The sequence below is a fragment of the Fusarium vanettenii genome (assembly GCF_000151355.1).
Source record: "Fusarium vanettenii 77-13-4 chromosome 1 genomic scaffold NECHAsca_1_chr1_3_0, whole genome shotgun sequence".
In the NCBI taxonomy this organism is placed as follows: Eukaryota; Fungi; Ascomycota; class Sordariomycetes; order Hypocreales; family Nectriaceae; genus Fusarium; species Fusarium vanettenii.
In genome coordinates this window covers 4,300,463-4,316,361 of record NW_003315881.1, presented here as the reverse complement: position 1 = coordinate 4,316,361, position 15,899 = coordinate 4,300,463, and the positions used below count along the sequence as shown (strand labels likewise).

Genomic DNA, 15,899 nt, shown 5'->3' with positions numbered 1-15,899 from the left:
ACCGACATGACCTAAAACGGCTATATGACGGGTACCAAAACCCCAAGGAAGGCTATCAGCGGCGTTGAATATCGGAACGCCGCTCCGACCTTGACAAATCCGGGTCCGATAACGCGCTCTGCCAAGACCGCTGATAAGCCTGGCCTAACCTTGCCAGATAAGGAAAGTCGGGGTCGAGGCAGGTGCAAAGGAACATAAGTCGGAAGCCTCCCCCGACTTTCCCATCCAGAGTCCACACCAAGCCCCGTCGAATCATCACGCCCCCGTTTCGTTGCAATGCCGAATAATCCTCAGCATCAGTTCAGAATAGTCAAGAAGTGTCCGAAAGCGTATGTTGTTTCCTTCCTTCTCCACATGACGTTTTCCGCGGCCAACCGAGCTGACACACTCACCCGCTCTCAAGATGCAAGCGATGTCGCTCCATGAAGGTCAAGTGCTCCGGCGCTCAACCTTGCGCTAGGTGTGGCCGCAAGAACGAAACATGCATATACGAAGCCGAAGAGAAGAAAGTATCGGTTCCTGAGAGGTAAGTTGCTTACATGACGCGTGGCTGCCTGACCTTGTTGTCTCATTCCACTGCAGTTATCTCCGTGCCTTGGAGAGCCGCCAAGAGGCACTCCCGACCCCCGGTTCCCTCCGTGACAACTCCGGTCACTTCCGGCCCCGCCCTAGACACTCATCCGTCTCCGATTATGGGTCCTTGACCGTGGTTCCACCAGACGGATCCGTCGTGTCCGGTCAGGTGGAACCGGAGGAGGGTCTCACTCTTGGGACACCCGAAGTCGAACACGATGAAGATGAGCAAGAGCCGGGCTCTCTATCGGGTAATGAGGTGCTCGAGCCGGCCTTCCGACAGAACCCCCTCGTCGATAATGACTATGTGTTTGGACGAGCACTTGGACGATACTGTAATGCCGATCCCCTCTCCTCCGAGTAGGCTGTACGCTGACGATGCCTCCTAGGGTACATGGGCCCGGCATCATCCTGGGCATTTTGTAGACGAGTCTTAGCCCTCCTTGGCAAGAATCTTCCAGAAGCCAACAATGAGTCTTTTCCTTGGCATCTTGACGGAGTGGCATTCCGCCTACAATGGAAACCTCTGATGCCCGATGAACCACCAGACGTGTCCAACCTGCCCCCTTCGGATTACGCACTCTTCCTCATACAAACAGCAAGGTTCTACCTTGGTCCGCTGGCGTCTCTCATCGATGAGACCGAATTCATCCATCATATCAGGGAGCTCTATGAGGATGCCTCGGCCAAGGCGTCATCATGTAAGCTATGGTATGCTCAATATTTGCTAATGCTGGCATTCGGCAAGGCCTTTCTGAGTGGGAGGAACCCCGATGGAAGCCCACCTGGATATCAATATGCCGCCAGGGCAATGCAATTGATGCCTGAGTTGGCGGGTATTGCTCTGGATCCAGTGCTGTCCGCCCAAGCTCTCACCTTGGCGGCTATCTACTTTCAATCCATTGATATGAGAGTAGCTGCATTTCAGCATGTACGGATCACTCCGCTTTCGGACCTTGGGGACCACCACTAACAAACTGGCAGATAGGACATGCCCTCCGCATCTGCGTGTTGTCTGGCTTCCATAGACACATGCCGGAGGAAGCTGTTGGCGCTCAACACTCCAAGCGTTGCCACAAAATCTTTTGGGTTGTCTATATGCTAGACCAAGAGTTTGCAGCCCTCATTGGCGCGACGAGCTCTATTCGTGATGAAGACATCACAAATAAGCTACCTTCGCAAGCGGACAACTCTTTGAACGCGCTTAGTCTCACGCTCCACGTTCAATTAGCCCGTTTAATAGCGAGAATCCTTGGAAGTATGTCGCCACGTCCCACTCCTGTTCCAGATGCTGACTCGCCCAAGCTGTTTATGGCGTAGGCAAAGATTATGATGGCACCCTCGTTGGCGATACACAGTCTATCCTAAGAAATCTGGCCGAGCTGAATCGAGACCTGAATACCATCATCAACAATCACTTCCGAGACTCGATTAGTAAAGCTTCTAGAACAGCGACAAGACTTCTTTTACAATATCACCACGTGAGCCGCCCTGATGCTCTATTGACGTACCTGTCGCTGACGTTTCATTCAGTGTGTGGTTCTGACTACCAGGCCACAAATAATGTGCGCGTTACACATGCACATGGAGCAGTCAAAGACGCAAGTCACTCGCGAACTGACACTGTCTCGGCCCGTCTCGTCATTAATACAATCCTGCGTCGACTCTGCCATAGCCATCCTTAAGACACTGCGTGCTTTGGCTGACGAGGACCTCATTGGTAAGATTGGCAGGCTTTATTGAAAGACTCTTCCTAACTTGGTACTTCAGAGGCATTTCTACCCTTCCAAATCGAATACGCCTCCTCTTCCGCATTCTTGCTCCACCTCATTCCTATTATATGTCCATCACTCCTCCCGGACTATTCATGGCGAGACGACGTTAGATATGTTCTTGATACCCTAATTGCCAAGGGAAGTCTCGCTGCTCCTCTACGAAAGGTTGAGCTGGAACAGCTAGAGCAGAAGTTGTCCGCTCTAACGCCACCGAGCGATATCGCCAGCCCTCAACCTCCTCCCGAGGTACACGAAACTCAATTAGAACATAGCGTCGCTGAACATGTTCAGCCGCACGCGCCTGACGAAATGGGATGGGATCTTTTTGCAGCCAATGCCATGGCTGGATTGACTCCTGGGGAGTTGCTGGATCTTGCAGAGCAACTGGATGTGGATAGCTTTCTATACCAGCCTGAGCTGTAGTTGGTTTGGCAAATACTCATTGACCAGGATTTAACTGGATATCTAGGTTTTAAGGCTAAAGAAACGCCGGTATTTATTGCGAGGTTCTGTTGCGAGTGATTGGTATTATGAGGTTCACGTGCTCAAGCGGGATTGCGAAGATTGTGTCAAGGTAAGTTCATTCTTTCTTCAGTAGCATTAGAAGCTTCTCTCTTCCGCCTATGAGAATAGAAATATCATGAGCATAAAAAGCAATAATAACAACCCAGAACTCTCGTTATCGGCAAGTATCCTTGATCCAATGTCCGACCATTCATTCATCCCTCCCGTATGTCCAGTTCACAATATCCAACTCGATAAGCACATGACGGAGATGGCTTTTGCTTTGGGGTATCTCCAAACCGCGTTCATGCCTCATCCAGTCTAGTAGTCTCCCTCAAGTGTATCACCCCACGTCATGCGGATGTTGTGGCGGAGCATGTCGGTCAGTTCACCTCGGCCAATCCTACAGGGACTGACACGTACGAGCCTATGCTCGTCTCTGTCAAGAGTGAAAAGGATGGAACGCATCATATCGACATGCATAGCGGCCAGAGACTTGGTGTTCATGTCTCTAAGCGAGTACATGTCGAAGCCGCGGGGCGGTACGAACTGGAGTTGCTTGCTTCGCAGCTTCTTTTGCACTCCGCTGAGAATGCCGTAAGGGTGGTCCGGGGACACGATGGTGTGAACTATGCAAGATGAGTCGTAGCGGTACTCCATGTAGTGGATGAGTTCAGCGAGTTCGTTTACAAGGGTGCTGTCGTCCAGTGCCGCATCGATGATTCCCAGGATGTACTTGGCGCTCTCCACCTTGTGCATGCTGATGCTCACCATGTTGGCAAGACCAACGGCTTCTCTGTATGACACCTTGAGGGAGTTCATAGCGCTCGAAACAACCGTAGCGTCTTCGGCAATCGCCTTGTAGCGGTGTGAAAGGGCATGCCCCTTGGCCTGAATCCTGGCCACCTTCTGAGCCAGGGTGCTGAGCGTTTCGACGCGTGACTTGTGGCCGTCTAGTTTGGTCTCCGCCTTGTTGACTCTCATCCTACTCTTCTCGAGGTTCGCCTCGGCTCGTTTGAGGTTTCTCTCGCGGGCTTGCATAGCTATCTGGAGCTTCTGTTCAAAATCCCAAGTGGTTGGAAAAGATGATGTCCACTTTGAGGCAAAGTTTCAGCAGGCGATTGACTGGATCTATGGAAGAGACTGACCTCGTGGACTTCAAAGTACTTGCGCTTCACCTCCATGTTGTCTCTGTCGGCCTCGTCTACGGCATTTTTGGCAACTTCCAGCTCTTCGTGATAGCGCTGAAGAGATGTTGTCTCGGATGCGACTTCATTCTGGACCGTGCGAAGACTCAGATGAAGCTCTGCTTCGACGAGCTTCGCTTCCTTTGACCACTTTTTCAAGTCATCTCCATGGGAGAGTAGCTAAAGGGCGGAGTGAGCGTTAGTAGGTTGATAACGCCATGCCAACGACCATTGTCAAGAAGCCTTGGCTGTTGAACGTGTTTCACTTACCGAGTCTCGATGCTCTCTAGCACAGCTGGAGCAAGCCTCGCCACAGGAATACACGCTGAGCCAAGCCGACTTCATGTCTTCAAGGAGAAAGTCGGCCAATGAAGAGGAATGAGAGCTGCCCGGGTGTTGAATGAGGGCCTTCAGCGCCGACATGGCGCGCCCAGTGGCGCGAGCGAGGTTTCTTTGAGCGTCAAAGTGATTGTTCTGGGCGCTGGATGAACAGGTGTCGGAGTCCTCTCTGATGGAGGTGAGTCTGGACTCAAGGTCCGAGACTCTTTTGAGGAAATCCTTGCCCATGTCGAACTTCTTGTGTGTGTCTCTGCGTAGAAAGAAGGTTGAAGGAAGAGGAGGCTGGAAGATGCAAGAGATTAATGATCATCTCTATGTGCTCATTCAACTGTTTAAATATTCATCATTGGCCCTTTGGGTCGCCATGCCCCTTGTCAAAGCTGTCGGCTCCCGTATCATATCTCTTGAGCACCTGTCAGACTATAACATTTCGTCATCTTTTCGGTTGACTCTTCTTTGAGAAGGAATAAGGCTTTATGATAGGCTCTTAGTTGTATCTTCTTTGACTAAACGGCAGCCGACTTTTCAAAGGGTCGGTGGAATGTGCTTTGTTTACACACATCGCAGTCAAACCTTAATACCAGCATAACGCCTAGTTTCATAGATCACACGGATAGGCCGCCACGAAAAATATGTTCTCGTGATAACTAAAAAGGAAAGAGAGAGAGAGAGAGAGAGAGCATCGGCCTATTCGCAATCCCTATTCGCAATCCCTATTCTCAATCTCGTAGACTCCCTTTCTCTGAGACTTTTAGCACGTTATTGCCTCGGCACCCTGCAGACTCGTCTTTATCGTCAACCCAGCTATGACACATATTGCATTGTAACTCGCTCTATGACAAAGAAAAGTGTGCTACAGAATAATAATGGTACAATGATATCTCATGGAAATGACATCACCAGTTCGCCGCCCAATGCTATCCTTTAACAGCCTACAGCCTACAGCATCAACATGAACAAAGCAAGTGCTCCACCAGCAGCCAACGCGCTGATCCTGGACAAAGACGCAGCGTTTTCGCCCTCCTCTGGGCCTATGTTTTGAGTGGTGTTGATCTTGATGCAGCTCAGACGTGAGACAGTCTCGTTCACGATGCTGTCTTTGCCGTTGCCCTTGACAAACAGGGTCAGCAGCGGGGTGATCCTGTTCAGCTCAGGATAGGCAGTCGAGGCGTTGAGACCTCCCTGTTTTTACAAAGAGTCAGCTGATTTCTTGATGCATTCCAGGGGAGAATTATGGCCACTTGCCTCGAATTCAACGAATTCGGTAAACATTTCAGCCAGATTGGCTGACTTGGGCAGGATGGGCCAGCAATCGCTGGATGAGTTGCGAGAGCCATCGATATTCTCGAGCTTGGAGAGGTCCTTTACAGAGATTTTACCGATCCCCTTGCCTCCTCCGGTGAGGTTGTCGCAGGGATCGATGTCGGCTTTTTGCAGGTCCTCCTGGAGGGCTTTGCAAAGATCCTTCGACTTTCCTTCGGCAATATTGGTTGCGAGTTGTTGAATGGCATCGACACACCGCTGGCCCATGACTTCGGCACAGTCGTGTGAGCCGAACTCGTCAAATGTGTCTTGGGGAGGGTCATGGAATATGACGGCACAGCCTTGCACCTCATTTAACGACACGTCCTCCGGTGTGCCGAGGTAGTAGACCGAGGTGAAGTCATCGGCACCACGGCCGGAAATGTTGACGCCTTTGACGATGGAGAGGTAGTCAAGGGACTCTGGGACATCGGGAATACGGGTCAAACCGATGTTCTCAAATGTTATGTTGGTGAGAGTGCAGTGAGGGTCAAAGTTGTCCATCGGGCATGAGACTGCCTCACAGCCGACGATTGTCTGATCCAGGTCTTGGGCATTTCCTAGCAAGACCAGCGATGAAAGGATGAGAAAATGCGCGGAGTGCTGCATAGTGAGAGAGTTAAAGACGAAGCTGAAAGAGAATGCGGATGTTAAGGAATCTTTCAAAATACCTAGACAAACCATATGCTGCAGAAGGGAACAAGGCATTTAAGGGCAAGAGTTGGAACCTGGAAACAGGCCATCCCGAGTATGGGGCCATCAGTTCACCCAACGAGGGCGGCAAAGAAATTGACGCATATCATGGGTGTCAAGTGTCTGAGCGCGTCTCAAAGTTTCAAGTAGTCAAATTGAGGCTTAGACGGCCTTGATCTTCTATAACGGGAAGTGTAGGACGGCCTGGTCTTAAAGACCCTGGTGTAGATTAATGACCCGCCAATCAGAAAGCAGCTTCAGTGTGACCAACAGCCACGTGCGCCACTTAAGCGCCGAATGAGACTGGGGAACGCGGGCCTTGGGAGTTTGCTAGCCAATCACAGCACACCAAGACAGGGTTCAAGATGGCCGTTGACCTCTATGTCTCATAAAGGGATCATCTGCCACGGACAGGGGCCTTCCTTACTCGTAAACGGCTTCAATTCCTTGCTCACTTAGCCGCGCCTGGAGTCTAATGGGTAATTTGTGGGTATGAAAGCCGACCTGGTCAAGGCCCATCTACCCACAAAAGAGGCAGCCTTGCGCGATTGTAATCAAAGGCAGGCGGTAAGGCACATTCAGAGACAAAAGAAAGACATAAAGAGAAGACGAGAAGGACGGGGTCCTGTAGGATCTAGTACTGAAAGTGCATAGGTCTCTTGCCTTAGACGGGCTTTCACCCAGTTTCCCTCTCTTCGTCTTTGTTCCTCGCCTTTCCTATCGCTTCCAAGAAAGACTTGACCGTTTGATCGGGGTCAATCTTCTCGATCCACGTCTCCGTGACGGATATGCTGCCCATGTTCTTCGCTAACATCTCCCCTGTCACCCCCATTATGTCCATGAACTCAAGAAGCCAAGAGATCCGTCTCTCAAACCAACCAGCTTTGTGAAAGTCGCGAACAAGTGGTTTGTCTTCCCTCAAGCGCTCATGCTGTAGCCAGAAGGCGTATTCTGCTATTGAACGAGCGATTGAGTACTCCAGTGGCCAAAGACAGGCAGCGGATTTGAATTTGTCACTTCTATAGTCGACTTCATATGTTATCTGCTCCTAGCATTAGCTCCCTACAAAGGAAATGTTATAAATTGTGCGGACTACAAGAGTCGCTGCTTACCAAACTTTGGTATTTCGAGTCCGATGCGTATTTCTCTCTTTCCTGCCTCGTGCTCTCGATGTGGGCATCGTAGTTCCCTTTCAAATGGACCATGAACTCGGTCCGGAGCTTCGGCAAGTCAAACGACTCAAACTGCTTCATATCCATCTCTAGGGCCTTGATGAAATCTTGCTCCTCATCCAGGATCTCCTCAATGTCTTCGTCCTGAAGACGCGACGGGGCTGGCCAACTTGTCCATCCGATGCCGTCGCCCCTATGGCAACAGACGTGGGCAATGGAAATATGGGGCTCATCGCATTGACTTCTTCGGAGAAATGATAGGAGCAGTTGTTTTGCTGCCCGAATACCACGATATTCTTCAAGGAGGGCGAGTAATTCAAAAGCCCACATCAGATCAGGCATTGCGCCAAAAGAACTCGGGCGGCGGAATCTGAACCGAAACATGGAGGCTACATGACAGCCGTCAGGTGAACATGGGCATATGCAATCGTCCGTGATCAAGGGGTCGGCGCCAGCCCTCAGACAAAGTTTGATAGAGTCAATGATATCCCAAGTGGCTGGGTTGAAAAACTCTAGGTCTGGGAGAAGGTCAAAAAAGATGGTGCGGCCGGCCTGGCTCACGTTGCCTACATCCGCACCCTGTTCTAGGCAAAATTGGATGAGGGGGGCATTGCGGTATTTCGCTAGGGAGTTGATAGCTAGCTTCCCTTCACTGTTTTTCTGATTGAATTTGTTGAACCCGCGCTGGACAAGAGTCGACGCCATTTCGAGGTCAGATGCGTAGTGCATCAAGCTATTGTCTGTGACACCGCTGTCTCCAAATGTAAAATTGACGTCGTCGGAGAGCTGAATGACCTTTGGGAGAAAAGTGACGTCCACTGTCAGAGCGTCAAGATATCTGGGAGCGTGGATCAAAGCATACTGGACAACAAGTTGAAAAACGGTTGGCTCGGCCACGGTTTGGATTACCAAAAGAACGTCCATAGCCAGGTTCCAGTGCTCACGGAAGAAAGCATAATCCAGAAAGGTCCACTGTAGTCTCGTGTCTTTGAGACCAGGATTGGCACCTCTCGAGATCAGTAACTTTGCGACTTCTGTTTGCCCCATGGCCGCGGCGTACATTAGCGGCGTCGCTCCAAAATTGTCCGTAACGTCTACATCGTGGCCGGCGCCTAAAACGAGACGACACAGCTCTGGACGAGTGGTCACGATGTGCAAGGGAGTTTGTCCCAAGAAGTTGACATTGGTCTCTAGTGGTTGCGATCGCTGTAACCAATACGCTGCCGAATCAACGGATCCGTTGAGGAGCACATTGTGTAGGATTGTCGATCCCGAGTAACCTGGCATTATTAGGTTCTGTCGACCTAGAAATGAGGGTTTGTGTAAGAGGACTTACTCGGGCTGTAGTTCAAAATCGTCCTCACATACTCAATGAAGAAGGGGTCTGGAGTGCGTTCAGAGCCAAGCCAATTTGGCGAAAATTGAGTAGGCCATTTATCAACAGGGGATGCATGAATGGCAGTAGCGTCGAATCCATGCTCTAGGATAGTATCAAGCAGGGTAAGGTGATTGCCCTTTCCAATCCACTTTGCGCACTGGACAAGGAAACTGTTATTATATGTCAGTTCACTGAAAACACCTTCGAGAAGGCTCGCTTGCCTTTCAGTCTCGTCTGCTAGCGTCATCTCGCACTCGGTGACGAGTAGGTGAAGCAGATCAAACTGGTCCTCTTGACGGGCTCCCCAAGGATAACGCAAAAGTGTCTACGGCTGTTAATAAGAAGAAATATGGACGAGTATTATGTCACAGCTCACTTGAATATAGCTCTTTCCCGAAGGATCCTTGTGGCATCCAAGAGAGCCGTTGGATCGATGGAGTTCAACAAACCTCTCACGAGCTTCAGAAAGAGAAATCAAGCATCTCTCAAGACGCCATATAGTCTCGAACCCCGGGGACGTGTAGTTGACGATTCTTTTCGCTCGGAGAGCAGGCCGGAGTTCAAGCCCTGACCCATCGACCATGAACCCGATTCCGGCAACGATAGCGTATGGGATGCCGAACCTCGATAGGGCCATTCGTAGTTGTAAGCTCATACACCTGCATCCTGAAGCCCTGTCGTTGGGTTTCCTAATGAAGCTGGAGAGTGGCGTGTACTGGAGGAACCAAAATCGGCCGGAGACGCCAGTGAGATGGCATGAGCAGCCATACTTTTGCGCCCCGCAAGAATTTGAAGTTGGCTTTGCTGCTGATAATATGACGCGGTGCTCTTGATGTGACGTTGGGCTCGGATTAATCGCCGTGGTGGTGAACGATTCTGTCTCATCAGTGTCTCCTTCAGGCTCTGGATCACAAGGGCCTCCTTCTTCTTCTGGCGGCGGATCGGGATCTGTGTTGGCCGTTGATGTGAGTTCTTGAACCTTTGGAGCTTGGCATTGCGAAGCCATAAAAGCCCTGTGAAATCATGTTAGCAAGATCCAGTAAGAAACCAAGAGTGAAGGAGATACAGATTCAGAATGCTGATGAGATCATTGATGCCCACTCGAAGATCCATGATCTGTTGTTTTGGGTGCCGGGCTAGCATTTTCTTCCACTGACGACCGTGGCCTTCTCCCTTCTCTTGATGCTTCTCCAAGAGTTCACGAAGTGTTGGTTCGATAATTCCGTATCGCTCCTGTACATGGTGAATTATAACGTCAACGGGTTGATACCCCTCCCAAGCCTTCAACAAGGATACGGTCTGGTGAAGAATCTGAAGTCTTTCGAGGAGTGTTGTCAGATCTTTGCGCGCCTCGCCAGGCCTCAATCGCATCTGACGCAGGGCATCAATGCTTTTCGAAATCTGGATAGCGAAGGCAGCGATGCCAACTCCGGCAGAGACGAAGCCGACAATTACTTCAGCCATGGTCGACTCCGATCCTTAGTTAGTACGAGATTGCTGGGAGGGAAGAAATACAGGAATTGGTAGCTCTAGATTTTGGGCATCAAAATTGTAAGCACAATTCTGCCTTGCCCATCCTCTGCGCCATCGCTACCAATGAGGCGCGATTTTCAACCGCTGCGGACGTCGAGAACTCAGCCTGCAGGATAGCTTACGCCACACGCATTGCCACCTCGGATCAGATCTCCCCACTGTAATGTTGCTTAAAAAAGGTGAGGCTGTCTCTGAGGTAGCTATCAAGAATCTCACAACCGCTTTCCTACCCATGAGGCAACATGAGACTCATCAATACCACAACCCTAGAGATCGAAGAGTTCTTTGACATCTCCATACCTGAATATGCCATCTTATCGCATACATGGGGCGACGGCGAAGTGTCCCTGCAGGACTGGGCTGACCGTAAAAACCGCCGCTTCAAACCTGGTTTCCAGAAGATCATGTGGGCTTGCACCCAAGCTGCCAAAGACAAACTCGATTACGTTTGGGTAGACACCAACTGCATTGATAAGAGCAGCTCAGCAGAGCTCTCAGAAGCAATCAACTCCATGTTCAAGTGGTACCGGCGGTCCACCATCTGCTACGTATACCTGAAGGACGTGCCGGCCATGACCCTGGATCAGTGTATTGAACCCGACAGTGCCTTTAGAAACGCAAGGTGGTTTACCCGAGGCTGGACTCTTCAGGAGTTAATCGCATCGCCAAACATCAACTTCTTCTCCAACGACTGGACGCCGATAGCTACAAAGCCAGAACTGGCGCTTTGCATCTCCGAGATCACCGGCATCGCGTGGTCATGCCTCCTCAAGGGCAGACTCTCCAAGTCCCACCCACTAAGGAGATACAGCGTGGCCCAGCGACTGGCATGGGCATCTCGCCGCTCGACGACGCGCATCGAGGACCAGGCTTACTCGCTTCTTGGGCTCTTTGACATCGCAATGCCGCTCGTTTACGGAGAGGGCCATGAAGCTTTCACCAGACTTCTTGGAGAAATCATCCACAAATATGCCGACCACAGCTTCTTTGCATCTCAGCTGCGATACGTTGACTTTCTCCCTCGGTCACCTATGGAATTCTGTGACTCGCAGTCTGTGGTCGTCAGCGCCTCGCCACAGCTACAGAAGCATTACATCCCCGGGGACCACTCGTATCCGTTCCATCTGACCAACACTGGCTTACAGATCACTCTGCCCATTGTGACCACGTTGGTGCCTCACTTTGTGTTTGGTGTTCTGGACTGCTGGGACGTTGAGAAATCTAGCACTCAATCTACCCGCTCTGTCTCTCGGATATGGATACCGTTGCTTCAGAAGGGTCCTGAGAGGTTGCAGCAATATACACGGTTGCTTTGGCCTCAAACCTTCTTCCCAGTGAAGATGGTTTGGAAGCAGAGTGTAATCGGGGCGATTGATGAGGAAGAGAATATCGCGAGGGTGTCGCAAAGCCAACTGTCAGAATATTCTCTCTTCTGGGCAGGAGAGAGATCATATATAGACTCTACGGCGACACCAATCTCGAGGTATATCGATCCCATCTCAACGGGCTTTCACAGAAGTATTCATATCAAGAAGCCGTATGCGACTATCCTATCTGTTCCGCCGTGGCACCCTCGCGAGGCTGGAAGTCCGTTTCTGTTATGCTTTCCTCGAGGGACTGCCAACTATCGCCTCTATGGCATCTTTCCAGGCGACAGTACTTTGGACGCTGTATGGTCAGCAGAAAAGCCGCCTCTCCTACCACTAGTGCAACCACGCAGAATACAGGGCAACGGGGAGAACCACAGCGACCTCTTCGGCGCAGTGGTTGTCTTTAAGAAACGCCGAGTACGGCCTACGAGGTTTGTCGCTATATGCTTGGCCAATATGGGGCAGACAGATGATGATGACAAAAGCCGGATGAAGTTCACTCCCAAGTGTAAGATTTTCCGGGGCTGGGACACATGGAAAGCCCAAGACGTGCAAAAAATCGACTTTGATGACCTCTCTGATGTTGACACCGAGGGCGAGGTGTTGGTCACAGTGCAGAAGGTGTCAAGCAATCTTCGGTCGGTGGCCCAGGGCTCTGAGCCCCGTTGCGTGGGACTGACCCAGGTGATCTTTGATCGAATTCTGATGATGGACGAGTTGTATCTATCGCCTAAACAAGCACAAAAGGCGCCGGAGGGCATCCTACAGCACTATGGCCAAGAGTGCTCTGACGAGGATATAGGGGATTTGATATAGCGAGCAGCTGATGTTGGTTCAGTCATGATCATATGGATAGAAACCCGGTGGAGATCAAACCAATGTCGCCCTTGCTTGGTGCAATGGCATGTGATCGATCTGTATGCAATGGCGTATCACAGTCTTTTCAACCGTAGAAATCAGAGTGGCATTCTTAATAGCACCATCGAATACACGTAACCAAAGAGAAATCTCCAACGACCCCCTAACCTCCCCGGCTCAGCGTCTCAAACTGCTCGTTAGTGAGAAAGTGACCACCGCCCGAACATCGCCAGCCGTCGTTAGTCCTGAGCCAATCGTACCCAGCGTTACACCTGGTTGCTTCCTTGAAGATCTTGTCCATCTCTGGGTTGTCCCTGAGACTGACCTTGCCACCCACCGGGATACTACTGTACTTCTGTAGCTCCTCCTGCACCCTCTTCTGCGCTTCCTCCTTCTCAGCTTGCTTCCACGCCTCTTCAGCCTCTACCTTTCTACGCTCCTCCTCTTCTTCAGCTCTCTTCTTCGCTTCTTCCTCCTCTGCCTTCTTCCTCAGCTCCTCCTCAGCTCTTCTCTTTTCTTCCTCTTCAACCCTCTTGCGCTCTTCCTCCTCGGCGATCTTCAGCCGCGTCTCTCCTTCAATAGCGCGCTTCAGCTCGCCCCCCTGGCTGGGCTTGTGGATGCCCACACTCGGAGGGGCCTTGGCGCAGACGTCCCATTCGAGGATGGTGCGACGTGGGTGAAAATAGACCTTGGTCTTCCACTCACCCTCCACGAGCACGGCGGCAACAGCCGATAGCGCAGCAGATCCTTGGAAACCAACATGTAGGCCCCCTGGGTTGAGCTTATTCACGGACTGAGAGTCCGAGGCCCATCCACCCGAGTTGCGGTTGTAGGAGAACTCATGCAGCTCATCACGGTTGTCGGTAGTGTAGACGCGGATCCCGAAGAAGGGTGATGCATAGTTCCAAGCAACCGCTGCGAGCATGGCCGTGGGAGGGAGCTTGTAGGATGGAATCTCCTCTATAAAAAGACTAATATTAGCTTGAGCTACGATAAAGACAGTGGCATGTGAAGGGTGGTTGTACTGACGTTGAACCCAGCCAGTGTGATCATCTGCGTAGACGTATGCCAGCACGTCGTTCGTATCGACGAAAAACAGCCTCACTTCAGCCCAGCCCCCCGAGATTGCCGTCAAGGGGGTGCCGGTCTTGGCTCCAGAGGCGACTACAACACTTTTCTCGGCAATCCAACCCTTCTCAGGGGTGAAGATAGCCTCGAGAATAGAGTTGTCGACAGCTTGGTAGAAGACGTGAAGCTTTCCGTCTCCCGAGCGAACGACCGCCAACTTAGTCTCAGGGAGGGGCTGAATGTTAGGGAACCCGGTCTTGTCACTTTCTTCGGTTCCGTTTTCAGTCGCGAGGATCTGGGTCAACTTCCATCCCGGCGTGGGTGGAATCATCTCTTCGGGCTTTGGAAGTGGATCATCAAAGTCGTCTTTGACCGCGGGCGAGAAGGAACTGTGGTTGATGCGCTAATATCGTCAGTGTTTGCCATGATCAAGGGCATTATCGCTTCACCTCCTGAAGATTCCCGCCGTTGGCCACATAGTAGACTCTGGTCTGTTGACAGTTAGCCTAACCTTATATGAGAACTCAACTTGGCTCAAGGTGACGCATACCTCCCACACCTCGTTCGCCAGGTCCGCCCACCATCCAACGGAAGCAACAGAGCTCCCAGGAGCGGCGTCATCTGCGACAAGGTCGTCCGAGGGACCATGCCACTGCTGCGAAGTGCTATACCTAGACTCCCTCACAAGGGAGCAGCCCGCGTTGTACCCATAGATGGATGGTTCGGTGTGGTAGACGCGGATGAACGTGTTGTGCTCAGAGGCCGGCTTTGGCTCAGGTCTAACATCGCACGGGCACTGCTTGATGTCCACAGGGCTGGGTGGGTGCAGAAACGTGATGGCTGATAGGTGGGACTTGGTGTAGTGGGAGGACATGTTGAAAGGTGTCAAGGCTGGGATAAATGTTGCTCGGGGTTTTTAGTTGAGGAACTAGCTTGATAGCTGAGAATATCGTCTTGCCCGGAGGCATCTTTTATGCTCATGAGGTATGAGTTTCCAAAGCACTTCCCTCCGTCTCCCTTTCCGGCATTGCCGGACATCGTTGTAATCCGTGTGTTTTCAAATCTCATATCTTGTCGACCTTTGGCATCGGTCAGCCAGCCATGATACTGTCCGTCGCCAATAGTCTCGAGAGGTTTCATGCAGTTTGTGTGTTGAGAAATAGGGATTGAAAAGTGCTCCGACATGGCCGCTTTACTGGCCGCATAGGGAGTCATGAGGCATTGGTTTGATGGAATTTGACAGCTTGAGCTTGATGACAGCATATGCAACGTGGCCGACGGCATATGCAAGACGCTCGCCATTGCCTAGTTAGATGCTTACCGCATGGTTCATTGTCTGGCAGTCCTTGGAAACGGCCATTAGTAGTTAGACTCATTGGACGTTTACGTCCTTTGGCTGGCTGAAGCATGCTCAACTCTATCCTTCCGGGAATCGAGCTTTTGAAAAAACCATACTTATGCAAGTCAAACGGGCCACGAAGTGGGCTGGTACTATGTTTCCTTGCCAATATTTCCTTTCCACCACTTGTCATCTCTTTAACTATGGTGGATAGGCATATATTAAAATAGTATTTGTATTATTCTAGGGGATAGGAAACCTTATTCTATCCTCGCAGATGCGAAAAGCTGCAGAAGATCTACAATGTGGCGCCCGAAATATTGGACATTGGTGAGCTGAGCATCCTCTACGTGCGGGGATCAGAAAGTCTCAACCCCCTGTCAGGATGTTGATGCGTCCTATGTACTGGTCCTGCTAGGTTTTTTCTCATTCCGGGCTCATCTAACTTTAGCTGAACAATATTGCGCGTGGAAGATATTCCCCCCTCTGACCATCCGTTGATTCCTCGTCCCTTGACTCATAGGGGTGGGCTGACGACATGGCCCTGGACGTGGCCTTAGACAACAACAAATCTCTATCTTTCCGCAGGCTATCAAATGACTCGATCAGATCATTCTATGCTATTACTTGGCCTGTTGTGACGTGTTCATTGGGGTGAGGTACATTTCCACCCCATGCTGCAGCTGCAGCTCTGCTTACCGTTCGCCCCCAGTCACAGCGTGCCCAAATACCGGCATGCTGATACCCTCCCCGCCTCGTATTGATCGGTGTTCGAATTATTTCGAGGCCAGTCAGCTCGGGCCAGTTA

The 15,899-nt window shown here is 51.1% G+C and overlaps 6 protein-coding genes across 6 annotated transcripts; 2 read left to right on the top strand and 4 right to left on the bottom strand.

The window, feature by feature from the left end:
- Nucleotides 1–961: 961 nt before the first annotated feature.
- On the top strand, nt 962–2,771 carry NECHADRAFT_30690 (uncharacterized protein; the record flags this gene model as incomplete). The annotated part of the gene is made up of 5 exons (XM_003054607.1): nt 962–1,504; nt 1,558–1,854; nt 1,932–2,054; nt 2,167–2,266; nt 2,344–2,771. Coding segments are annotated over 5 exons (1,491 nt in total), but the record flags the coding sequence as incomplete, so codon positions are not given.
- Nucleotides 2,772–3,173: 402 nt separating this feature from the next.
- Nucleotides 3,174–4,606, bottom strand: NECHADRAFT_75599 (uncharacterized protein; the record flags this gene model as incomplete). Its single annotated transcript, XM_003053898.1, has 3 exons — nt 3,174–3,947; nt 4,001–4,219; nt 4,310–4,606. 3 exons carry the CDS (start codon nt 4,604–4,606, stop codon nt 3,174–3,176), a joined length of 1,290 nt encoding a protein of 429 aa, XP_003053944.1.
- Nucleotides 4,607–5,317: 711 nt separating this feature from the next.
- Nucleotides 5,318–6,289, bottom strand: NECHADRAFT_75598 (uncharacterized protein; the record flags this gene model as incomplete). The annotated part of the gene is made up of 2 exons (XM_003053897.1): nt 5,318–5,560; nt 5,636–6,289. 2 exons carry the CDS (start codon nt 6,287–6,289, stop codon nt 5,318–5,320), a joined length of 897 nt encoding a protein of 298 aa, XP_003053943.1.
- Nucleotides 6,290–7,049: 760 nt separating this feature from the next.
- Nucleotides 7,050–10,387, bottom strand: NECHADRAFT_75597 (uncharacterized protein; the record flags this gene model as incomplete). The annotated part of the gene is made up of 5 exons (XM_003053896.1): nt 7,050–7,415; nt 7,486–8,849; nt 8,882–9,248; nt 9,300–9,936; nt 9,990–10,387. The coding sequence occupies 5 exons, from the start codon at nt 10,385–10,387 to the stop codon at nt 7,050–7,052; spliced, it is 3,132 nt and encodes a 1,043-aa protein (XP_003053942.1).
- Nucleotides 10,388–10,698: 311 nt separating this feature from the next.
- Nucleotides 10,699–11,672, top strand: NECHADRAFT_90506 (uncharacterized protein; the record flags this gene model as incomplete). The annotated part of the gene is made up of 2 exons (XM_003054606.1): nt 10,699–11,463; nt 11,523–11,672. 2 exons carry the CDS (start codon nt 10,699–10,701, stop codon nt 11,670–11,672), a joined length of 915 nt encoding a protein of 304 aa, XP_003054652.1.
- A 1,175-nt stretch (nt 11,673–12,847) lies between these two features.
- NECHADRAFT_75595 (uncharacterized protein) lies at nt 12,848–14,626 on the bottom strand (the record flags this gene model as incomplete). The annotated part of the gene is made up of 3 exons (XM_003053895.1): nt 12,848–14,155; nt 14,202–14,243; nt 14,303–14,626. The coding sequence occupies 3 exons, from the start codon at nt 14,624–14,626 to the stop codon at nt 12,848–12,850; spliced, it is 1,674 nt and encodes a 557-aa protein (XP_003053941.1).
- Nucleotides 14,627–15,899: the final 1,273 nt, after the last annotated feature.